The following is a 24,860-nucleotide window of genomic DNA, read 5'->3' as shown; positions in this document are numbered from 1 at the left end:
ACAAAAAAACAAACAAAATCATGGCGATCAGCTCGACCCATTCTCACTGCCAGCTATTTTTGAACGAATAATCCCATGTAAGGCAGGGGCGGATCTACAGGGGGGCAGCTGCCATCCCTTTGCCCCCCATGTAAAATAGTCTAGATCAGGGGTCGGCAACTTAAAATGTTGAAAGAGCCATATTGGACAAAAAACACAAAAAACAAATATGTCTGGAGCCGCAAAAAATGAAAAGTCTTGTATGTATAAGCCTTAGAAATGAAGGCAAATGGCGAAAGGCGAAATGTCAAGAAAAAAGTCGAAATGTCGAGAAAAAAGTCGAAATTTTGAGAAAAACATTTGAAATGTCGAGATTAATGTTGAAGTACAATCTCGAGAAAAAAGTCGAAATGTCGAGAAAAAAGTCGAAATTTTGAGAAAAACATTTGAAATGTCGAGATTAATGTTGAAGTACAATCTCGAGAAAAAAGTCGAAATTTCGAGAAAAAAGTCGAAATGTTGACAACAAAGTCGAAATGTCAAGGAAATAGTCATCATTTTGTGAAAAAAGTCAAATTTCCAAATTAAAAAGGAAAGGAAAAAAGAAAAAGAAAAAAAAGGCAAAAAAGAAGAAAAAGAGAAAAGAGAATAAAAAAATAGAAAAAAAAGAAGGAAAAAAAAAGAAAGAAAAAAAGGAAAAAAAAAGGTTGAACATTTTTCAAAAAGCTCCAGGAGCCACTAGGCTAAAGAGCCGCGGGTTGCCAAGCCCCGGTCTAGATCATAGATGATAAATACCTACAACGATAAATGTAATTTTTCTGCAATAAAAATGTAGACTACTGAATTTTAGCGTGCGCTCTTGACTCCTTTTCTAACTTTAACTGAGTAACTTTCACTGACTGACTTTGAGCAAGTCGGCCTAAATCTGATTTATTATGAAAATAAGCGTAATGAACTGATCTACTTCCTTTTTTCTGGAGCGTATGTGTTGAAAAGTGATTGTAAATTCATCAGTAAGTAACACGTTCGGGAGAATTACCATTCTGACTTCATTAGTATTCACATTTTACAAGTCCAAACTTTTAGATTTAATCATATTCAGATACTAAACTGTGTAATGAGGGAGTGTACGTCCTTGGTGATTAATTCCAATTGGGGTGTGCATATTTATTAGGCCATTACATCAGGTAAGAGGGCCAGGAAGAGATTTAACCGGGAAAAAAATAATAATACAGTTCAACTTTTGATGTTGAGAGATTTTTCTTCTTTCACAAAAAAAGCACACGGAAGAGAATTGGTTTAAAATCTGCAAATATTGAGAGAAAATTAACTTGGATCTGACTTGAAGCTTCAAGTTTGGATATGAGAAACTCCTGAAAGCTTATTTCTAAGGGTATTAGGGATGGGCGGTATGGACTAAAAAAATGTATCACGATCATTTCTGGCATTTATCCCAATAACGATAAAAAATACCAATACAAAAAGTGTCATCAACAGGAATCTTTCTCTTTCTTTCTTTCTTTCTTTCTTTCTCTTTCTTTCTGGCTCCTTTCTTTCTTTCTTTCTTTCTTTCTTTCTTTCTTTCTTTCTTTCTTTCTTTCTTTCTTTCTTTCTTTCTTTCTTTCTTTCTTTCTTTCTTTCTTTCTTTCTTTCTTTCTTTCTTTCTTTCTTTTTGGCTCATTTCTTTCTTTCTGGCTCATTTCTTTCTTTCTTTCTTTCTTTCTTTCTTTCTTTCTTTCAGGCTCATTTCTTTCTTTCTTTCTGGCTCATTTCTTTCTGGCTCATTTCTTTCTTTCTTTCTGGCTCATTTCTTTCTTTCTTTCTTTCTTTCTTTCTTTCTTTCTTTCTTTCTTTCTTTCTTTCTTTCTTTCTTTCTTTCTTTCTTTCTTTCTTTCTTTCTTTCTTTCTTTCTTTCTTTCTTTCTTTCTTTCTTTCTTTCTTTCTTTCTTTCTTTCTTTCTGGCTCATTTCTTTCTTTCTTTCTTTCTTTCTTTCTTTCTTTCTTTCTTTCAGGCTCATTTCTTTCTTTCTTTCAGGCTCATTTCTTTCTTTCTTTCAGGCTCATTTCTTTCTTTCTTTCTGGCTCATTTCTTTCTTTCTGGCTCATTTCTTTCTTTCTTTCTGGCTCATTTCTTTCTTTCTTTCTTTCTTTCTTTCTTTCTTTCTTTCTTTCTTTCTTTCTTTCTTTCTTTCTTTCTTTCTTTCTTTCTTTCTTTCTGGCTCATTTCTTTCTTTCTTTCTTTCTTTCTTTCTTTCAGGCTCAATTTCTTTCTTTCTTTCTTTCTTTCTTTCTTTCTTTCTTTCTTTCTTTCTTTCTTTCTTTCTTTCTTTCTTTCTTTCTTTCTTTCTTTCTTTCTTTCTTTCTTTCTTTCTTTCTTTCTTTCTTTCAGGCTCATTTCTTTCTTCTTTCTGGTCATTTCTTTCTTTCTTTTTGGGTCATTTCTTTCTTTCTTTCTTTCTTTCTTTCTTTCAGGCTCATTTCTTTCTTTCTTTCAGGCTCATTTCTTTCTTTCTTTCAGGCTCATTTCTTCTTTCTTTCAGGCTCATTTCTTTCTTTCTTTTTGGCTCATTTCTTTCTTTCTTTTTGGCGCATTTCTTTCTTTCTTTCTTTCTTTCTTTCTTTCTTTCTTTCTTTCTTTCTTTCTTTCTTTCTTTCTTTCTTTCTTTCTTTCTTTCTTTCTTTCTTTCTTTCTTTCTTTCTTTCTTTCTTTCTTTCTTTCTTTCTTTCTTTCTTCTTTCTTTCTTCTTCTTTCTTTCTTTCTTTCTTTCTTTCTTTCTTTCTTTCTTTCTTTCTCTTTCTTTCTTTCTCATTTCCTCAATTTATCATTTTTACCGTGAGATACAAATTCTTACCATGGGAATTTTTTTGACGGTTTTATCATGAACGGTAAAATATCACCCATTCCTAAAGGGAATTATATAAGGTATTATATATTATATACTTGAATCAGACCTTTAGCAAGGCCACAAGGTGTTCCAGAGCAGTAAAAAGGAATAACCTGGTACGATTCTCTGGGGTTGGAGTGAGATTTGTGGCCTGAAACACGAGAATGAGTCGAGAAGATTCATGAATTTGAACTTTGTGGACACTTTAAGACGACTAAGGGGATTTTATTTGTTATATAATAAAATAAATGATTGTGCACCAAGGATTTGATTATGGGGATTTACTTTGTTACTTACCTTCAGGAGAAAATACTTTGGAGAATTACGGATAAGGCCGTCCAGTCTCTTCGTCGTACCCTTCTATCTCCTCTCTCCTCCTCTCCCACTCCTCCCTCTCTCCTCTCAATGTCTCTCTCCTCCTCCAGTCCTGTTCTCTCCTTCTCATCTCTTTCTCCCTTTCTCTCTCTCGTTCAGCCTCTTTCTCCCTCTGTACCTCCTCCATTTCTCTCTCCATCTCCAGCCTCTCTTCTCTTTCTCTTTGCCTCTCCAGCTCCAGCTCTCCTCCTCCTCCTCCTCCTCCTCCTCCTCATCCTCTCCTCCCCTCTCACGATCTACGTCTTCCTCCGTCTCCCAGTAATAGTCTCCACTCCTCTCCTCCTCCTCCTCCTCATAAACTGGATCAAGGTCCAATTCTGTTTTTCCACGTTGCAGCACTTCTTCTTTTTCTGTTTCCAATTCCTCCTCAATCTGCCCCTCTTCTCCTCCTCCTCCTCCTCCTCCCCCTGTTCCTGCAAACGCCTCTCCGCCTGCATCACTGTGTCTCCGTCTCTCTCCTCTTGTAAGCATTTGAAGGTTGGCATTTTTGTGCTGTGCGTTCTGCAGAAAACAGATTTTTATAACACAAATCCACGTATTTGTGATCATTTCTAGTCCAGAAATATGAAAAACCTGCTGCGTTTGTGCAGAAACTTACTCGGTAACCTTGAGCTCCAGAGGAGAGTTGCTGAAATCAAACAGGGCGGAGAATCTCATACACACTCCACGGGGACCATGAAATAGCATTTTCATGTTTTGAAGCATGAATTTTTTAAGGGATAATATATAAATATAGCAAAAGAGTTACGTTTTGTGCCGTCTTTAGCCGGTCTTTTTCTCCCTGGAGCACCTGGCAGAAACACCTACAATACAACACTTACTAAGAATGTGATTTAATTTAATAGTAATCGTCATTTATTTAGCTTTTATTCTTTCTTCACCAAATTTAGGCGGCACTTACCATGGAGTCAGGCCGGTAGGCGCCTCTTTTCACTCTGATTTGACGTTGAGACGTCTGTAAAACCCCCCAAAACGTCCACAAGCAAATTTAGCAAAGCAATAATAACAACCTGATCTCACAAAAATCCGTGAAATGCCCACGACCTCTCACCACTATTTTCCGTGGCACCAACACGGAAATGGTATAATTCCGTGTGAGCACCACGGATATTGTACCTATGCGAAGTCAATTGGGATCCGTTGTCGTGATATATACACGGATTATTACATTATTATGCTAAAAATAATAATTTCACATCACTTACGCCACCTCCGTCATCATGGCGACAGCAAACAACATGCTTAAAGCAGCACAACGTAACTTTCAGCTTGGAAATATTATATTAAGGTGGAAAAGTTACGTAGTGTCGCTTTAAATACTCAAATTTACGTTAAATACTAGAAAACACGGTTAAATACTCGCCGTCAAAATACTGTTAAAAATAATGAAAACACCATTAAAACACTGTTAAAGCAGCGTTTAAAAACATGCTTTTACAAACTGACAGTAACAAACAGTAACTTGCGCGTCAAAAACTCATAACTTAGCCACTATAATAATTTAAGAATAATATATGCATAACTAGACAATTTCCTCGCAGAAATTTCGAGAGTGCCACGGCGGGCTGCTGCACATTTGTGTACATTTTGCAAGCAATAAAGGTGAAGGACTTAAAACTAAGTCTGATGACACCACCAAGGATTCTCTATGTCAAACCATTCAAAAGTTACAGCAGAAAATAGGTACAACTAATCAGAAGAAGGGGCGGGGCTAATTTGCACCAATGAAGGTCAAGGACTCGATACTGAGTCGAATGACACCACCCATGACTCTCTATGTCAAACCATTCAAAAGTTATTTGAATATCACATATCGGCCAATCAGAAGAAGGGGCGGGGCTAATTTGCACCAATGAAGGTCAAGGACTCGATACTGAGTCCTATGACACCACCCATGACTCTGTATGTCAAACCATTCAAAAGATATTGGACTATAACATATCGGCCAATCAGAAGAAGGGACGGGGCAACTTTGTATATATAATATACAAATGTAAATATTTATATGTATAATAATAATAATATACATATATATCCCATGAACCGGTTCCCAGCAGGACTGTTGATCATCTAAGGTCAAAAGGTCAGGGTTCAGATTTCTCCATTTTCCAGGTTAAAGTATATGAAGTCTGTACTGATTGAGTCATGTGACTAGTCTGGCTCAGTCTAATCAGTCAACAGCTGTGCTCTGGTTGCTAGGGGAAACAAGAACCTCGAAATGAGGAATGTTCCGGGTTCGCTTTGAGAAAACCCCAGCTTTTGCCTTGTGAGAAGTTCTGAAATAACTCCGATTTGTGAGAAAACTGTAGCTCCTAGCAGAAAAATAAAGACATCGTGAGAGACACAGAACCCGGCAGATTCTGATCGTAATTTTATTCAGATATTCCTTAAAATGTGTTAGTAACGGCAGTTCGAAAACAAAGTGAGATTTTTTTGAAGAAAACTTTTTTATTTTTTTTATTACATTGCAGTCAATGGAGACCGAGGCAGGAATTTTGCGTGGCTGTTAGCCCCCCCGTTTGAATTTTGTGCATACCCCGCCTGTCAAAGTCACATTTTATGAATCCCAAAACGTACATGTCTACATTCTGATCAAAAATGATCTGTCTACCTTTTACGGTTTGGCCGTGAGCCCGAGTTACAGATAAAAAATAAGGTCATTTTTTGACTGTTTCTCTCACTCTAAAAAATTTGAGCTTCACTCTAAATTTGACAAAAAAGTGATTTCCAGTCCTCGCTTGAGCGCTCATATCTTGAAAACTGTACATTTTAGGAAAAAAATAGTTTCGGGTTTGGAGAGAGAAGAGAAGTTTTCCTCCGTTTTGAAGTCTGAATGACGTTTCTACGTGCAAGTATGAGAAAGATACGTGACACAGAAAAAAGGTGAATTTTTTAGAAATACATGGGAAAATGAGTTCCCCATTAGTTTGGAAATTTGGAAATGTTTTTGCACTTCGTGCAAAAACTATTTGTGCAATCGCTCTGAAAATCCACAGGACTGTAGTGAAATTCAGGGCCTACAACTTTCTAAATCGGTTCAGAATTTTTCGAGTAACGGTGTGCGAGTGGTGAGGCCCCAAAGTTCTCCCAATGCATTCCGGATGGCGCTAAAAGCGCACGTTTTTGCACGTTGCGCAAAAACGTGCACGCCAATCACTAATAAAAGTCATAGCACATGATTCCCGCTTAAGGCGCACGTTTCTACGTTTTTACTTTTCGTGTTTTCTCAAAGCTGCGGGACTAGTTACGCGCCGAATTTGTCCGGAAAATGAATAAGTTGAATAATAATAAACCCGCAGGATAACATTAGTGCCTCTTGCTGCAGCCGTGGCACTAATAATAATGTCATAATCCGTGTGTGTATCACGACAACGGATCCCATTGACTTCGCATAGTACAATATCCGTGGTGCTCACACGGAATCATACCATTTCCATGTTGGTGCCACGGAAAATAGTGGTGAGAGGTCGTGGGCATTTCACGGATTTTTGTGAGATCAGGTTGAATAATAATGACATTTTTCTGATGCTTCTTTTTATTGTGGTTGATGTTTAAAAAAACAAATGTAGAAAAGAGGACACAGCAGTGCTTAGAAAGGATTTTTTAAAACCATTTTTACTTAATCATACATGCACATTGAGATTAAACACAATCAAGGTAATAACAGGGGAAAATTTCACCAGCGAAAACAGTGTTTGATCTGGCGACATAACTTCTCATAACACCATTACATTCTGAATTATAATAATAATGTCATTTGTACTAAAAAATATGGGGAAGTAAAGAAAAAAAAAGTCAATAAATAAAATTTCAATACAAAGCATGAGGTTAAAAGAAATCAGTTCCAGAAAAGTACTTGAAATAAATAAATTAGACCTCCTCAAGGTCAGAAGAGCTGGGCGAACTGAATAATCGCTGAGCACCAACACACTGTTGTCAGATCTGAGCAGCAGGAGCCTGTAATACTTCACTAGGACAGAAAAGAACTGTAGGTGGCCGTGGGATTGGGTCGGGGTTTTGCATCCGTGTGGAGTCGCCCCTCGTGAAAAGTTGTTCAGGTTAATGATTGTCCACCAGAGACACGATTCACAGTCTATTCATTTCTTTCTTAGGAAGGCTTAAGACTCTATCGCTTCAGTGTCTCGGGAATTAAGGGATGTGTCCTGTTTAAAAAACGAGAGAGAGAAAGTATTAAAAGTAACTCTCTTGAATAATCTTTCAGTGAATTATTTTGGTTGCATTCAGTTTGCTACAGTTTGTTTTTTGTTTCTTTTGCTGACTCGTGTTCAGGCAAGCTTTAGAGGAATCATGCTGGAAGCGTGCGGCTCAAAAATGAACCTCAGTTCATGCTGAATTCACCGTTTTTATATATTTATATACAGACGTGCACTGTTTTACACTGGTGAAACTTTCATAGAAATTAGAAAGAGGGTGTTTTGATGCTGCATGCACGGACCTGGAGACATTCAGTTAATACGTAAGGATTTATAACTTAAGATATAACCCGTACCTGCTGTGATTTTTCCGTGGCGATTGGCGGAGAAGGCAGCGTCACCTCGTCCTGGTGGTAAAAAAAAGAGAACAGATTGCTGCAACCGTAAAATTAGGACTTACAACCGAGTCTGATTCTGCAGTTTGAAAGAAAGTTGTCTCACGTTTTAGGAATTTAGACTAATCTTGCCCCCCAAAAACAACAAAAACCAGAGCATCTCCCAGGGAAACATCCCACCAGCTCAGCGGTAACTGTGGCAGGGATTACATTTGCCCTCTCTTACCTCGTCAGCATCACCCGTGGGTGGAGACGGCGGAGTCGGGGCCGTCTGAACTCCCTGGGAGGAACAAAACCAAAGCATTAATGACTACAGTAGGTGCAGTAATATCAGAGGGAAATGCTCAGAAAAGTTTCCTTTTACAATTCCCCTATCCTAATTCTCCTATCCTTCTTTCCTCCTGCTCTCTCCTTCCTTCTCCCTTCCTCTTTTCTCCCTTACTTCCTTCTTTCCTCCCTTCCTTCCTTCTTTTTTCCCTTCCTTCCTTCCTTCCTTCCTTCCTTCTTTTTTCCCTTCCTTCCTTCCTTCCTTCCTTCTTTTTTCCCTTCCTTCCTTCCTTCCTTCTTTTTTCCCTTCCTTCCTTCCTTCCTTCCTTCCTTCCTTCCTCCCTTCCTTCTTTTTTCCCTTCCTTCCTTCCTTCTTTCCTTCCTTCCTTCTACTTTCCTTCCTTCTTTCCTCCTGCTCTCTCCTTCCTTCTTCCCTTCCTCTTTTCTCCCTTCCTTCCTTCTTTTTCCCTTCCTTCCTTCCTTCCTTCCTTCCTTCCTTCCTTCCTTCCTTCCTTCCTTCCTTCCTTCCTTCCTTCCTTCCTTCCTTCCTTCCTTCCTTCCTTCCTTCCTTCCTTCCTTCCTTCCTTCCTTCCTTCTTCCCTTCCTCTTTTCTCCCTTCCTTCCTTCCTTCCTTCCTCCTTTCTTTCCTTCCTTCCTTCTTTTCTACTTTCCTTCCTTCTTCCCTTCCTCTTTTCTCCCTTCCTTCCTTCTTTCCTTCCTTACTCCTTTCCTTCCTTCTTTTTCCCTTCTTTCCTTCCTTCTTTTTCCCTTCCTTCCTTCTTTCCTCCCTTCTTTCCTTCCTTCCTTCTTTTCTCAATTCCTTCCTTCTTTTTTCCCTTCCTTCCTTCTTTCCTTCCTTCTTTCCTCCCTTCCCTTCCTTTTACATGATTTTTTCCAGTTATTGATTAAACCATTTAAAACCTTATTCAAGTAACACACTAAAGGGACATGAAAGTGTATGTCACAATCTTGAGAGCTGTTTTGATGAAGTGCTGATGTATTAATTTCACATAAAGTAGCTGCATTTCAACGCTCCGGTGCGAGTCAGACAGTGATATATCAATCTGTCTGCAAGTTCTCAGACCATTTTACACATTTCAGACTCATCCTTTAATGGATTTATGACGGGTGCTTGGTGCACGATTTCCTTCTCATGGTATAATTCTAGCAGCTTTGGCTTTTGCCATAAAGGATTGATTAGCGGATGGTTCCTCTCAAGTCTTCACAAAGCATCTCTTTCTGGATCTTGTTCATAAGTCACCGTACGGGTTGTCAGTTACTTATCTGAACAAACACCTTATTTCATTTTCACCCAATTAGGTTCGGCAGCAAGATCTAAGTTGGCGGTGATGTGGACTCTGAAATGTGGGTGGCTGAAACGAGTTTCCTCCACATGTGGCTGGATTCTCTCTCAGAGATCCAGGTGAGACATTCAGGGGAGATTCAGAGCAGAGGAGTCAAGTGAAATGGTTTGAGCATCTGATTAAGATGTGACATGTCTAACTGGTACGAGTCCCCAAGGGAAACCACGGACATGCTGGAGCAATTATATCAGAACTGGAGGGAGAAGCTGGAAAGGTTGGGCCTTTCTGCTCAGGCTGATGTCTGATAATCTTAACCTGGACAAGAGGAAGTTAAAGGATGGATGGAGGGAGGAGTTTGTTTGACAGATTTTACAAAAAAAAATGAATGAAATATAACAAAATGAGAGTGAAAACTTAAAGGTGGCACGGTCGGACTGATTTGGAGGGCAAATGTACTTCGAATCAGTTATTTCTACAAGTAAAAGCTTTTCTGGGGAAGTTCCTGGTCTGCCACTTTAAAAAGGATCCGCTGGGCCATCTTTAAGGCTGAATTATACTTCTGCGTCAAAACGACGCCGTGTCTACGGCGTGTGGTTTTTGGACACGCAGAGGACACGCCGTCACATGCGCCGTCAGTGACGTGCACCTCCCGAAAATTGTAACTACGCGTCGAGGAGACGCCGTCCACACGCAGACCGAGAGGGCTGTGATTGGTTCGTTTGAAAGCGAAGCATTTCCGGTTTCCGGTTTGAATCAGTAGTGAACTTCCAGGGCTTTTTTCTTCGTTTATATGTGATTTTTTTTGTTTTTGTTTTTTGCACAATAGTTGTCCTTATTTCTTTGATTTACTGTGACCGGAAAAAGTCGGATAAACCATTCAGAAAAAGATCGCTAACTAGTGGCCGCGGGGGGTACTGCACCGCGACCAAACGGAGAGACGGAGAAGTCTGAACGATTCGTGACGGCACCACGGGTGCGCCGTGTGCTCTGCGTGTGTGTGACGCAGAAGTATACCCGCACCTTTATATGTACGTAGGCGTATGCATTGGTTGCGCATTATTTATAAACCCTTCTGGGATTGGTCCCTCTTACCTGTGTACATATCTCCATAGAAGCCAAAGCCATTATGGCCTGCGCTCACATGATGCTTTGCACTTAATAGTTCCGCGTGTTGTGAGGTTAATCAACCATTTTGAACTAGTTTGTCCTTATGAAACTATTAGAATCAGGTTTATTAGGTCAGCTTAGAAAACTGCCTGTTAGTCCTCATGCTTATTACATGTTAACAGACGACAGGGCAGCACTTCCTGAGTTCTGTCAGGGGGGGTCGGCTGTCCGACCACTGTCTCATTGTCTTTAAGGTTAGCTAAGGGTTAGTTGGACCATCTGTTTTTAGTTGACCCCTTGACCCTTTGTGTTTTTTAAGGATGTCTGTTTGTTTCTGCATACCACAGATTAGTTGCTCTTTAACTGAACTGTCACATGTGTGTCTTTTACCCCCAAACGTCTGTTCATTGTCCATTATCTATACACTGACAGTCTGTATATGGTCATTTCCTGTGTCACAGTTTCTCAATAAAAGCGTCATGCAGAGGAGGAGCAAGCAAGCATTTGTCGAGAGCATCCGAGAGGGCCATGTTGCTCTGCAAGCTCCGACTTTGCTTCCCTTCTGCAGAAGGCCTTGAAAATCATTCTAACAGTCTCTGTGTCTTTCCTAAGTTATGAATTTATGTTATGTTGATTTAGGGACTCAACAGTGTTCGCACTGAGCTGGAAAAAGAGCTTTTAAATTCGCTGCCCCCTTTGCTTGGAACACCTTTCAGAAAGACTTAAAACTGACGGACCTGATATCTTGCGATGACTTTGGTTCAATCCTGAAGGACCTAGAGCGTGAAAGCATTGGACAGTGTCTCTGTACCTGATGGTAGTTATGTCTTCCTAAACATCTGCACTTTATATGATTGATGTGATGATGTGCTGTTAACTGGCTGTGACCTCCTATGCATCTGCACTTTATAAGATGTGGGTTTTATCATTGTATTGCTACTTTGTTCCTCTGTTATTGTTTTTTATTCTGTCTTTTAACCTTGTGATTTTATTTGTTTTGACGTGCGCTGCTGCCTTCTTGGCTCAAAAAGCTGAAAAAAGAAGCTCCATATTACATAATGTCTGCTCACATGTGCGTCTGTCCTCCTGCCTGACGTTACAGCTCGTCTGGAGGTTTCACGGTCAGGACCGTCTGCTGGTGCCGGTCCCTCCTGCACAGATGAAAACACATCGTCATCCTGCAGAAACAGCCAAGTTGTGCATAGCTGAGTCCGGCTGATCTCGTTTATCTTACAAAGTTAAAAAAAAGTACCTTTTCATCCCCGGGAGTGTTGACAAAAAAACAATAAACAAACACTGAACACGTTTTACATTAAAAATGAATCATAACACGTAAACCCAGTCCGGCTGACACGGATGAGTGATGATTCCTTCCTTCCTTCTTTTTTTTCTTCCTCCCTCCGTCCCTCCCTCCCTCCCCCCCTCCCTCCCTTCCTTCCTTCCTTCCTTCCTTCCTTCCTCCCTCCCTTCTTTTTTCCTTCCTTCCTTCTTTTTTCCTTCCTTCCTTCCTTCCTTCCTTCCTTCCTTCCTTCCTTCCTCCCTTCTTTCCTCCCTTCTTTCCTTCCTTCCTTCTTTTCTCCCTTCCTTCCTTACTTCCTTCTTTCCATCCTTCTTTTCTCCCTTCCTTCCTTATTTCCTTCTTTCCTCCCTTCTTTTTCCTTTCCTTCCTTCTTTCCTCCCTTCTTTCCTTCCTTCCTTCTTTTCTCGATTCCTTCCTTCTTTTTTCCCTTCCTTCTTTTCTTTCTTCCTTCCTTCTTGTCTTCCTTCTTTTCTCCCTTCCTTCCTTCTTTTCTCCCTTCCATCCTTCTTTTCGCCCTTCCTTCCTTATTTCCTTCTTTCCATCCTTCTTTTCTCCCTTCCTTCCTTATTTCCTTCTTTCCTCCCTTCTTTCCTTCCTTCCTTCTTTTCTCGATTCCTTCCTTCTTTTTTCCCTTCCTTCTTTCCTTTCTTCCTTCCTTCCTTCCTCCCTTCCTTCCTTCTTTTTTCTCTTCCTTCCTTCCTTCTTTCCTTCTTTTTTTTCTTCCTTCCTTCCTTCCTTCCTTCCTCCCTCCCTTCCTTCTTTTTTTTCTTCCTCCCTCCCTCCGTCCCTCCCTGCCTCCCTCCCTCCCTTCCTTCCTTCCTTCCTTCATTCCTCCCTTCCTTCCTTCTTTCTTTTTTCCTTTCTTCCTTCCTTCCTCCCTTCTTTCCTTCCTTCCTTCTTTTCTCCCTTCCTTCCTTATTTCCTTCTTTCCATCCTTCTTTTCTCCCTTCCTTCCTTATTTCCTTCTTTCCTCCCTTCTTTTTCCTTTCCTTCCTTCCTCCCTTCTTTCCTTCCTTCCTTCTTTTCTCGATTCCATCCTTCTTTTCGCCCTTCCTTCCTTATTTCCTTCTTTCCATCCTTCTTTTCTCCCTTCCTTCCTTATTTCCTTCTTTCCTCCCTTCTTTCCTTCCTTCTTTTTTCCCTTCCTTCCTTCCTTCCTTCCTCCCTCCCTCCCTCCCTCCCTCCCTCCCTCCCTTCCTTCTTTCCTCCCTTCTTTTCTCGATTCCTTCCTTCTTTTTTCCCTTCCTTCCTTCTTTCCTTTCTTCCTTCCTCCCTCCCTCCCTCCCTCCCTCCCTCCCTCCCTCCGTCCCTCCCTCCCTCCCTTCCTTCCTTCCTTCCTTCCTTCCTTCCTCCCTTCTTTCCTTCCTTCCTTCTTTTATCCCTTCCTTCCTTATTTCCTTCTTTCCATCCTTCTTTTCTCCCTTCCTTCCTTATTTCCTTCTTTCCTCCCTTCTTTTTCCTTTCCTCCCTCCCTCCCTCCCTCCCTCCCTTCCTTCCTTCCTTCCTTCCTCCCTTCTTTCCTTCCTTCCTTCTTTTCGCCCTTCCTTCCTTATTTCCTTCTTTCCTCCCTTCTTTTTTCCCTTCCTTCCTTCCTTCCTTCCTCCCTCCCTCCCTCCCTCCCTCCCTCCCTTCCTTCTTTCCTCCCTTCTTTTCTCGATTCCTTCCTTTCTTCCTCCCTCCCTCCCTCCCTCCCTCCCTCCCTCCCTCCCTCCCTCCCTTCCTTCCTTCCTTCCTTCCTTCCTTCCTTCCTTCCTTCCTTCCTTCCTTCCTTCCTTCCTTCCTTCCTTCCTTCCTTCCTTCCTTCCTTCCTTCCTTCCTTCCTTCCTTCCTTCCTTCCTTCCTTCCTTCCTTCCTTCCTTCCTTCCTTCCTTCCTTCCTTCCTTCCTTCCTTCCTTCCTTCCTCCCTCCCTTCCTCCCTTCCTTCCTCTTACAAAGTTACAAATGCATAATCATCCCCGGGAGTGTGGACAAAAAACAACAACCAAACACTGAACACGTTTTACATTAAAAATGAATCATAACACGTAAACCCAGTCCGGCTGACACGGATGAGAGCGTTCTGTTTGAGGCAAATCTACCGTTCTGCTCTCCGTTCTCTCCCGGGAGGCGGGGGGGTCGACGTCTGGGGAAAGTTCCTCCTATAAATAAATAAAAAAATCCTCTCATTAAAACTTTTAAACATCCGCGGTGGATGATACGCATTGAATGCAGTAAGCTGTAATGACAAAACTAATTCATTCCTAATAATTAAATGCAGGTGGTGGGTTTGTCTTTAATCAACTCTCTTGTATTCGTGTACGAGAGCGGATATTTTTGAGTCCCTGGAGATGACGGTCTGAAATAAAACGGGTTCTGACTTTGACAGCGTTGTTAGGAAGAAGGCACTCGCTGCTCCAGCGCTCTAAATCCGTAACAAAACCACGTCATCAACATCACATTAAAACCAAGTGTCCAGCAGTGCTCGGATTACTAATTTAGTGCAACGGCTGCCTTACCTCGTAGTCATAACTGTATTCGTCACTGTTATAAAACTCTTCTTCTTGCTTGTGGTCTTCAGATGTCTTAAGATAAAAAAAAAACACGACAACTTACAACAGGAAGATACAACGACAGCATCATTTATCATGTATGTGCACGAATTGACAACATCTAAAGCAGTGGTAAAAAAAAAAAAAGAAGCATCTCAAAATGTTATAATGATGAGAAGCACATGGACATTAAATCAAACGCATGCACTTTGTTATATAAGCCACATCACATGTACAAGTCCTGGTTAATTCAGCATGTTACAGATGCAAAATCTTAATTTAAATGATCAAATATTAGCATTGTTTCTAAGACGTTATGTTAATCCTATGTTAGGGACAGTACTGGAGTTGAGGGGGGATGAGGGGGGATGGCATCCCCCCCTGAAATAAAAACGGTCCAAATCATCCCTCCTGTAAAACTGCCATCCCTCCTTTCCATCCCTTATGTCATTTCATCAATGAATGTGGTTTTACTGCTATTTCAACATTTAGAGTCATCACCAGAAAAATAACACCAGAAAAATAACTTATTTGACAATTTTCACCTGTTTCAAGTAATTTAAGTTTCGGTGTAATCTGTGAGATAACATCCATGACTCGTCATCATCAGAGACGGATGCGTTTCATTTCAAATAAAAGACTAAACAAAACTCCCTCATTTACATCTGTCTTTATCTCACACTCACTGCAAAAACTTAACAAGAATATTTGTCTTATTTCTAGTTAAAATGTCTCATTTTTAGTCAAAAACTCTCATTACACTTAAAACAAGAGTCATTACTCAGAAAAATAACTTAATTTGACAATTTTCACCTGTTTCAAGTAAATTTTCACTTGAAATAAGTAGAAAAATCTGCCAGTGGGACAAAAAATCTTGTTCCACATGCAGATTTTTCTACTTATTTTAAGTGAAAATCTACTTGAAACAGGTGAAAATTGTTGTTTTTCCAGTGATGAGTCTTGTTTTAAGTGTAATGAGATTTCTTTACTAAAATGAGACATTTTAACTAGAAATAAGACAAATATTCTTGTTAAGATTTTGAGTTTTTGCAGTGATCCATTTTAAATAAGTAGAAAAAATCTGCCAATGGAACAAGATGTATCCTCTCATTACAAGCAAAAAAATCTTGTTCCATTGGCAAATTATTTCTACTTATTTTAAGTGAAAATGTACTTGAAACAGGTGGAAATTGTCAAATAACAAGTTATTTTTCTAATGACTCTTGTTTAAAGTGTAATGAGAGTTTTTGACTAAAAATGAGACATTTTAACTAGAAATAAGACAAATATTCTTGTTAACAGAGTCATATTGATAAGTTCAGAAAAGTGTTTTTTATTGTTGTGTTTTGATGTATTTGATGTAAGCCCAGTGGATATTTAAAGCTTACAGAAGGCTGCATTTAACTGCTGCTATGTCATTCCTGCAGTATTTCTGCAGCTGTTTTGGTCACTGCTATTATTTGTAATATATTATATTATTTGTAATCAGCACAAATTATCTGTCCCCATATGATAAAATCCACCATCCCCCCTGATATTATTTTACAACTCGAGTACTGGTTAGGGGTGATATTTAAACCTTTGTTGGGTTTTTTTGCAGGGTGAAAAGTGTTAGTTGGAGCATTTCTGTTCAGTCAGGACAAAAGCAAAGTTTAGTTTCAAGGTTTAGTTTCAAGTCTGACCCCCGTCAGGACATTTACCAGGCGTTGTCTCTGCCTCCTCTGTCGTCCTTTATTTCCTTTGCCCTGGTTAAGAAGTTCACAGTTGGAGAGAGAAGAGATCAAAGTTTCTCATGCTTCAGAAAGTTGGCGATGATCAAGTATGAAACTGCGACAATTAGGTAGTTAATGACTATCAAAAGAATTTTAAAAAAAAGTACCACTACGTTAAGAGAGTGAAAACCCCTAAATGTAATCAAATAGTTTAGAGCTATTTATATTTAGACAGTAGGACCACACCAGAAGTTTTATTTTTGTCAGCCTGCCGATTTCTTTGTTTCTTTGTTTGTAATTATTTTGTTCAATTAAAATTCAGTTAACGAAGCATGATAGAGATGTGAAAATCAACCTGGAGATATTTTGTGGCTGATTTGAAATAAATCATCCATAAGAGTAAACGCCCTCATGGTTTGAGATGTTTCACTACAACACATCAGGCTGGATCTCCTTCTATCTGCTGCTTTTGCCACATGGGGCGTTGTGCGTCATCAAAGTGCAGCTCTGGTGGGGAAAAGTGATATTACATATGACATACTGGGCCGTCTCAGTCCCAGACTGGACTACGGTGGCCGACAAGGGCCAAACGCACTGCAACGGCCTAATGCGTCTCAGTTAGGGAAAACTTCTTCAAGTACAGAAACGATTCAAATTCACAAACTCAAAACGAGGTTGTGGTAGGGTGGAGAGGTTGATGGGACACGCGCACCTGTGTCCCATCCGCCTGAGTGGCGCGCTCTCCACCCTGCCTACCTTATAAGGCAGAGCTGGTCGGAGGAGCGGTGGTTCGGAGAAGCTGTGTGAAGGTGCTTCTGCACGTGTGTGGCGGTGATCTGGGTGATCTGGCCCAATAAAGAGGGTTCTGCACAAAACTCTGTGTCTCTCCATCCTGTCGGTCGGGCCCCACGTTGGGCGCCAGTGTAGCAGTGTGAGTGCCACGGGGGCCCGACCGACAGGATGGAGAGACACGGAGTTTTGTGCAGAACCCTCTTTATTGCGCCAGATCACCCAGATCACCGCCAATGAAAAAATGTGCTGCAAAAAACAAAGACAAATGCAGCATCATCAAACTTGCTGCAAATAGAGAAACGATGCAAAGCACAAAACGATATAAAACAAGAAACCATCTTCAAAAGAAAAACGCTTCATAACTGGTCACTACAACCGGAAGTGCTCCAAACCTGCAGGGGGCGCTCTCAGCGTAACAGCTCTTAAAGAAAAGTCTCTTGGCGCCATGGCCGAAACCGAACATGAAGTCGGCCATTTAAAATTAATCGTGTAATTTTGGCGCAATTTATGCCATTTCTTTGGCCATTAATACGGCCCGAACCGTAACGTGCACCCAGGTGTGTTATACATCAAAATGTGCGTCTCCATCCTGCGATGACGGGCATTTCTTTTCTTAGTCAAAAGCGTTACCGTGGCGACGATAGAAGCCAAAAAGCACACCCCCCCCCCTTCATCTGATTGGTCCATATTTGATAGTTCCTACTTTCTGCCATAACTTTTGAATGGTTTGATATAAAGACTCATGGGTGGTGTCATCGGACTCGGTTTTGAGTCCTTGACTTTTATTGGTGAAAATTGCACGCGCGAGGGCCCGTTCATCGCTGCTTGCAGCTTTAATTAGACTAAAAACCAGAAGCATGAGGCTGCAAGATAATAATATGTTTTTATATCTCAGGAAGTTGATTTTCATGCAGTTAGTGTGATGAACGTACGGCAGAAATTTAGCTAAAACACTGGTGTGGTCCTTCAGTTATGGACATTAAATCTAAACTGATCAAGCAGGAGAACATCAGTTTGATGGGTATTGATAACTGTTGTTGATAAATGAGCCATGGCCGCTTTACTTTCCCACGTTCCCTGTTCTTCTTCTTTGGTGACGGATTCTTCTTCAGCTGGTCCTCCTGAGTGAGGACGACAGTCTCCTTTACAGTTTCAGGTAACTCTGAAACCGACTGAACAAAAAATGTATAAGTGTTAGCGTTTTGCAACCAGCAGAACATTAATGTTAGATAACAACAACTGTGATCACTTCTATGCTTAATCGAGTACTTTGTTGGGTTTTTAGTACATGTTATGCATTTTTATTCCCTTCGGATATACAAAATACTCCCTATAGTTTATGGTATAATTATTTAGTGATTTAAGGATGATTGATTGACTCAGTTTGTTTAGTAATAAAATGGAATCAGAATAACATGAATAGCAGAATACTGAGATACATAAAAAAAAAAAGAAATAGTCAATATGCCGGTTTTAAAATGGTCTTACCTCCTTAACTGTGATATAACTGAAAGTAGAGTTGTCAACACTCAGGTTTGACGATGCTTCATTCACGTCCCAGTTTACAGTCTCCTTCTCTCTGGATTCCTTTAACCCGGTTTCACTCCCGTTCAGATTCTGCTCTCCCTGCGCGGCCGTGAGGCTCCACAGAGTCTCCGAAGTCTCATTTAAGGGATCCTTCACCGAAAAAGCAGATTAAAGTAGACTGAGAATCTACGCAATTGTGTCATTTCAGTGTTAATCTAGAAAAATCAGTCAAAAAGCTCATTATACACTGTGCATGACGTCAGTATCAGTTCATCTACCACATTTCTTACCCTAATAAAATGTGTCCGTAGCTCCAGATTTGTCCAAATCCTAATATTTACTTCAATGCTATCAGTTAATAGATGTGTATATGTTGCAGAGTTCTGGTCGTGAGAAATTTGTCTCATTATAACGATGGAGGACACCATGCTAGTCACCCGTGATGTGTTTTTATCAGAGGTGGGTAGAGTAGCTAAAAATTGTCAAAAAAGTCATCCAAATAATTACTTGAGTAAAAGTAAAAAAGTACTCAAGTACTGAGTAACTGTTGAGTAACGTCTGATTTATTTTTTTAACACAACCATTCAAACAGACAGAAGTACAAAATAATCATCTTCAGGGAAATTAATTAAAATTAAAAATTAATAATAATTAAATTAAAATTAATAAAAAAATGCTTAAATTAAAAGCATCTTAAAGTAAATTAAAGTACTTTAATACATAAAAAAATAAATTAAGCACAAGTAGCACAAAATTTCAAGCCTTTGTACTTTTCTTTTTTAACCAGGCAGAACTAGAACAAGCCCATGAACTCATAGAAACTCTGTGTGTTTGTTTTTGCATGTTTTGTCACTTATACACAGACTCAAACATTTTTCCCAAAGAATCACCCAGTGATGTCATGAGATTGACGCGTACGTGGATAAAAGGGATAAAAGAAAAGTAACAGCTCAACGTAGCCTAATGTAGCGGAGTAAGAGGAACAGTTTCTTCTTCACAAATCTACTCAAGTAAAAGTAAAAAGTACAACATTTCCCAAAACTTACTCAAGTAAATGTAACGGAGTAAATGTAACTCGTTACTACCCACCTCTGAAACACTTCCAGTTTCTGGAAGTGTTGAATCCTGAAACTCAAACTTTATTTATTTATATAGCACCAAATCATACAATATAAATGCAACACATGGTGCTTTACATGCAGAATAAAATAACAATCAAAAACACAATTTAAAACATCCCATACGACCCCGCCCCCCACCCCCCACCCCCCATGCGTACACACACACTCACTCATACACATGTACACACACACGTACACACACACACACACACAATAAGTGGACTGGTGACATGGCTTAGCACTAACGATCCAGGTGAGGAAAACACTACCTATGGGTGGCCGTCCCCACCGAGAGGCTCCACCGGCCATGACCACCAGAAGCATCGCCACAGAGACCCCCCCAACCCGGACAGACCGGGGCAGACCCCACACAGAAGGTGGAGCCCCCCCCCAGCTACCCAGGCCTGAGGGACCCCCATGACGACACCCCCATGGGCGGAGCAGACACACCTCCCAGTGTGGACGACCCCCCTGAGGAAACACTGGAGCTAAAAACTAAAAGATTAAAATAAAAGTAAAAAATGCCTAAAAAGTGTAAAATTTTAGAGAAATCTATGCAAAACTTAAGATGAATAATAAATAACATAAAATAAAAAGTCACTAAAATGGATTAAAGTTTTAAAGATAATAAAAAAGCTAAAGAAGTAGACACAATAAATAGCTGAAAACACTAGGTAAATGAGATCAGATAAAAGCCAAACTAAAAAGGTGTGTCTTGAGCCTCCTTTTAAAAATATCAACGTTCTCTGCGGCCCTGAGGTTCTCTGGCGGGCTGTTCCATAAATAAGGGCCATAATGGCTGAATGCAGCCTCACCGTGGGTTTTGGTCGCGGTTCGGGGAATGGTTAAAAGGCCGGTGCCAGAGGACCTCAGGGTCCGTGAGGGTTGATACAGTAAAAGCAGATCAGATAAATAAGATGGCCCAAGACCGTTAAGACACTTAAAAACCAGTAAAAGAACTTTAAAATCAATCCTGAAGCGGACGGGGAGCCAATGCAGCAATTTTAAAACAGGTGTAATGTGCTCCCGCCCTCTGGTCCTCGTCAGCACGCGAGCGGCTGAATTCTGTAGTAGTTGTAGATTCTTAATACTCTTTTTAGGAAGACCAGAGAGCAGGGCGTTACAATAATCTAAACGACTACAGATAAAAGCATGAAACAGAAACAACACCAGGTGTTTTAACAAAACATTTCCTTTGACTTTTGTCTTCCAATAAATACATAAATTAATCTTTACAGGGAACTTAAATCTTTTCCTTTAGTTCTGCTGATTTATTTTGGTAGAGATTTAATACGTTCACCTTAGATATAACATTTTTCTTCTTCTTTTGAGTAAAACAAGGTCGGAGGCTGAAATTACTTACATTCAACAGGGTTTCAGGAGTCTGGTCGAGTGTGTCAGGGTCCTCGGTTTTCAGATCCAACAGTGGCTGCTTCTCAAATTTGAGAGAATTCTATTGAAAAAAACACACAATATGTTTTATTTCTTTGACTTTGAAATTTGGCTTTGACTTTGAAAAGCAACAGATTTTACATGTTGAAATATCAGTTCTCTTCAGATATATTGTCCCAAAACCTTCTGGGGTTAAAACCTTAAAAGCCCGTCCTCTGCAGAGTTTGATTCCTCCTGGAGGACGAATGCTTTACCTCCTTTTGCAGGTTACTCTGTCACATTGTTGTGACAAATTCTTTGCATGTATTCAGCCATCGTGTTTGCTTGTCTGCTGTAATTATCAAAGGTTTCCCCGTCTTTGTTTTCTCTCTCCATCTGTTGTGACCGTTTGCAGCCGGTTAGCAGCTAACAGCGGTGCTTTTGTAGATCAGTTCAGTTCTTTAGACTTTGTTTGCAATATGTAAATGATGCATCTATTTGTTTTGTTTCCACCGGGCCTTTGTGTTCACTTTTTATATTTTTCTTTTCTTTCTTTGCAGTTGTTTTGTTTATCTTTCTTCTTTTCATTTTGTCCCTTCCTGGTTTTGCATATCTATGCACGTCTAGGGATGAACGACAAAGATAGCAGGAAGAACAAAACCTCACATGCTTCCTCCACGGAGACGTTACCGTGTACTCGGCGATGACGTTGGTTTGAGTCCCTGTGTTGTCTTTTGTTTTCTTGGAGGTGTTGAGCACGTGAAGCAGCTCCTCCACTCCGTCCTGCAGCAACCTGTCAATCAAAGCCTTCAGCAGAGGAAGCTGAGGAAAAAAAACAAAGTTTTATTAACCATTATGCTGTGTTCGGGTCAAGGAAGGAGGAAGGGAAAAGGGAAGAAAGAAGGAAGGAAGGGAGGAAAGAAGGAAGGAAGGAAGGAAGGAAGGAAGGAAGGAAGGAAGGAAGGAAGGAAGGAAAGAAGGAAGGAAGGAAAGAAGTGAGGAAAGAAGGAAGGAAGGAAGGAAAGAAGGGAGGAAAGAAGGGAGGAAAGAAGGAAGGAAGGAAAGATGGAAGGAAGGAAGGAAAGAAGTGAGGAAAGAAGGAAGGAAGGAAGGAAAGAAGGGAGGAAAGAAGGGAGGAAAGAAGGAAGGAAGGAAAGATGGAAGGAAGGAAGGAAAGAAGGGAGGAAAGAAGGAAGGAAGGAAAGATGGAAGGAAGGAAGGAAAGAAGTGAGGAAAGAAGGAAGGAAGGAAGGAAAGAAGTGAGGAAAGAAGGAAGGAAGGAAGGAAAGAAGGGAGAAAAGAAGGAAGGAAGGAAGGAAAGAAGGAAAGAATGTACGAGGGGAGAAAAGAGAAGGAAAGAAGGAAGGGAGAAAAGAAGGAAGGAAAGAAAGAAGGGAGGAAAGAAGGAAGGAAGGGAAAAAAGAAGGAAGGAAGGAAAGAAGTGAGGAAAGAAGGAAGGGAAAAAAAGAAGGAAGGAAGGAAAGAAAGGAGGAAAGAAGTAAGAAAAGAAGGAAGGAACGGAGAAAAGAAGGAAGGAAGGAAAGAAGGGAATAAAGAAGGAAGAAAGGAATGAAGGGAGAAAAGAAGGAATGAAGGAAAGAAGGGAGGAAAGAGGGAAGGAAGGGAGAAAAGAAAGGAAGGAAAGAAGGGAGGAAGGAAAGGAGAAAACAAGGAAAGAATGTACGAGGGGAGAAAAGAAAGAAGGAAGGAAGGAAGGAAGGAAGGAAAGAAGGGAGGAAAGAAGGAAGGAAGGAAGGAAGGAAGGAAGGAAGGAAGGAAGGAAAGGAGAAAACAAAGAAAGAATGTACGAGGGGAGAAAAGAAAGAAGGAAGGAAGGAAGGAAAGAAGGGAGGAAAGAAGGAAGGAAAGAAGGGAGGAAGGGAGGAAAGAAGTAAGGAAGGGAGAAAAGAAGGAAGGGAGGAAAGAAGAGAAAAAAGAAGGAAGGAAGGAAGGAAAGAAGGGAGTAAAGAAGGAAGGAAGGGAGTAAAGAAGGAAGGAAGGAAAGAAGGAAGGAAGGGAGAAAAGAAGGAAGGGAAAAAAGAATGAAGGAAGGAAAGGAGAAAACAAGGAAAGAATGTACGAGGGGAGAAAAGAAGGAAGGAAGGAAGGAAGGAAGGAAGGAAAGAAGGGATAAAAGAGGAAGGAAGGAAGGAAGGAGAGAGCAGGAGGAAAGAAGAACAGGATAATTAGGTCATTTTGACCCAAACACAGTAAAGGGTTAAGATGAGCCAGATCTGCTGCTACTTTTCCACTTTACTGCAGGTTTATGGTCGGCGTCAGCGCTCACCCTGATACCGTAGGATTCAAACATCTCTGCAACGTCCTGCGTAGATACAAAACATTCAGTTCAGAGATTTTATAATGTCAAATGCAAACATGTATATCCCAGAGGAGGAATTTTGAATACGATGTATTCTACCTTCATTTCAAGATACTTTCCAGGAGCCCCAGCGTCACCCTGCAAAAACATAAATATAAGGTAAGTGCATTTCCATTTCCATGCATCAGAGATATAACTGTGATGAGTCTCTACCTTCTCCCCTTTAGGGCCTCCGTCTCCTCTCTCTCCCTGTAAGAAGGGAAACAGAACTATAAAGCCTTTTCTCTGTTGTTCAGTATAAACATCACTCCAGCGTAAACATCATTACCGTCTTACCTTAAGTCCCGGTGAACCCTAAACACAGAAACAGAAGCGCAGGACATTTGAACATACATTTATAATGCATGACATCAAGCATTCATATCCCATCGTAACAATGGAAAGCACTACGAGATGACGACTCCGATTCCACATATATACATTATACCTTGCAACAGCCGAAGTGACTATTATGGGCTATACATGCTGTTACTTTTAGAAATAAAATACTCACGGTTGCGCCTGGAGGACCCATTGGAAGTGGAAATGCTTGACGGATTTCATCAATTGTGGAGCCCTGACAACATTTGCAAAGATCAATGGTTATTCACCTTTATAAGCTCTTTAGGGGTCGTTTACATCTGTTTGTTGCTAAGCAGAAATGAGAGCAGAGGTAAGACAAACTGAGGCTAAAACACGAGAAAGAAGAAAAATAGATTTAAAATAGGCCGAGGTCTATTAATGAGGAGGGAACTCTTTAGTTGGTGACCAAAATGATGTGAAGTGAAGTAGTTTTGAGCTGGAAGAGAAGATGGGTTTGCAGAAAAATACCATTTATTTAATGTGCATTTGTTTAGTTTAGTTTATTGTTTTGCACAGTTTTTTAAAAAATATACAGGAAATATCAAATATAAATAGTATAGGTGCAGGAAGAGGCAAAAAACCCAATGGGCTTATTTGAAGCCTCCACCGAAGTTATTAAAATTTCATGTGTTATAAAGAACACAAGATTAACATACAAAAACAAAAAGTATAACTACACAAAAGTGATGGCAAACTAATAATGCAATATATAAATAATAAAGACAAAAAAATAAGTGTGTGTGAGTGTGCATGGGATATTGTTTTTACAACTTATATTATATTATATTTGGAGGCAACAGAGCTGAGTCGAAATAAACTCCTATTTTAAGCCTCTGACGAGACTCATAAATGTAATTCCACTTAAGCGTGGATAGGCATCTCCGTCTGGTAACTTCTACTTTGTTGTAAGTCTGTACACGTCAACTGCTGTTGCACAAAATACTGTAGATGCAAAACGAGGAGAGATTTCTCCCTGCTCACCGACCTGGACCAGTACTTGGATATTCATATCTAAATCAGCAAACATTAGAAACAGAGGACATGAACTTAACGTCATTTCCAATAAACCCGTGTAACCTGTGTGGCATTAAAGCAGATGGAGATGCACAAACAGTCCTTTTTTATAGACCGGGGGTCGGCAACCCACGGCTTTAGAGCCGCATGCGGCTCTTTAGCGCCGCCCTGGTGGCTCCTGGAGCTTTTTCAAAAATGTTTGACCTTTTTTTTCCTTTTTCTTTTTTTCTTCCTTTTTCTCTTTTTTTCCTTCTTTCCTTTTTCTTTTTTTTCTTCTTTTTTCCTTTTTTTCTTCTTCTTTTCTTCC

General features: G+C 40.3%; 1 protein-coding gene across 1 annotated transcript in view; it reads right to left on the bottom strand.

Moving 5' to 3' along the window:
• The window catches only part of LOC133424563 (collagen alpha-1(VII) chain-like), a 155,884-nt gene that overhangs the window by 28,697 nt on the left and 102,327 nt on the right, over positions 1 to 24,860 (bottom strand). Inside the window, 22 exon segments of the mRNA XM_061715238.1 lie at positions 3,162 to 3,188; positions 3,190 to 3,255; positions 3,512 to 3,527; positions 3,680 to 3,740; positions 3,838 to 3,867; positions 3,988 to 4,042; positions 4,141 to 4,194; positions 7,750 to 7,800; positions 8,015 to 8,068; positions 11,522 to 11,617; positions 13,845 to 13,904; positions 14,262 to 14,327; positions 15,995 to 16,039; positions 17,863 to 17,970; positions 18,287 to 18,475; positions 20,810 to 20,899; positions 21,508 to 21,639; positions 23,105 to 23,140; positions 23,237 to 23,275; positions 23,351 to 23,386; positions 23,474 to 23,491; positions 23,691 to 23,753. Coding sequence (XP_061571222.1) covers positions 3,162 to 3,188; positions 3,190 to 3,255; positions 3,512 to 3,527; positions 3,680 to 3,740; positions 3,838 to 3,867; positions 3,988 to 4,042; positions 4,141 to 4,194; positions 7,750 to 7,800; positions 8,015 to 8,068; positions 11,522 to 11,617; positions 13,845 to 13,904; positions 14,262 to 14,327; positions 15,995 to 16,039; positions 17,863 to 17,970; positions 18,287 to 18,475; positions 20,810 to 20,899; positions 21,508 to 21,639; positions 23,105 to 23,140; positions 23,237 to 23,275; positions 23,351 to 23,386; positions 23,474 to 23,491; positions 23,691 to 23,753 — 1,392 coding nt within the window.

This window comes from Cololabis saira, chromosome 23 (assembly GCF_033807715.1).
Source record: "Cololabis saira isolate AMF1-May2022 chromosome 23, fColSai1.1, whole genome shotgun sequence".
Taxonomy (NCBI): Eukaryota; Metazoa; Chordata; class Actinopteri; order Beloniformes; family Belonidae; genus Cololabis; species Cololabis saira.
Note: the sequence above shows the minus strand (reverse complement) of the source record. Positions and strands in the feature narration are given on the sequence as shown.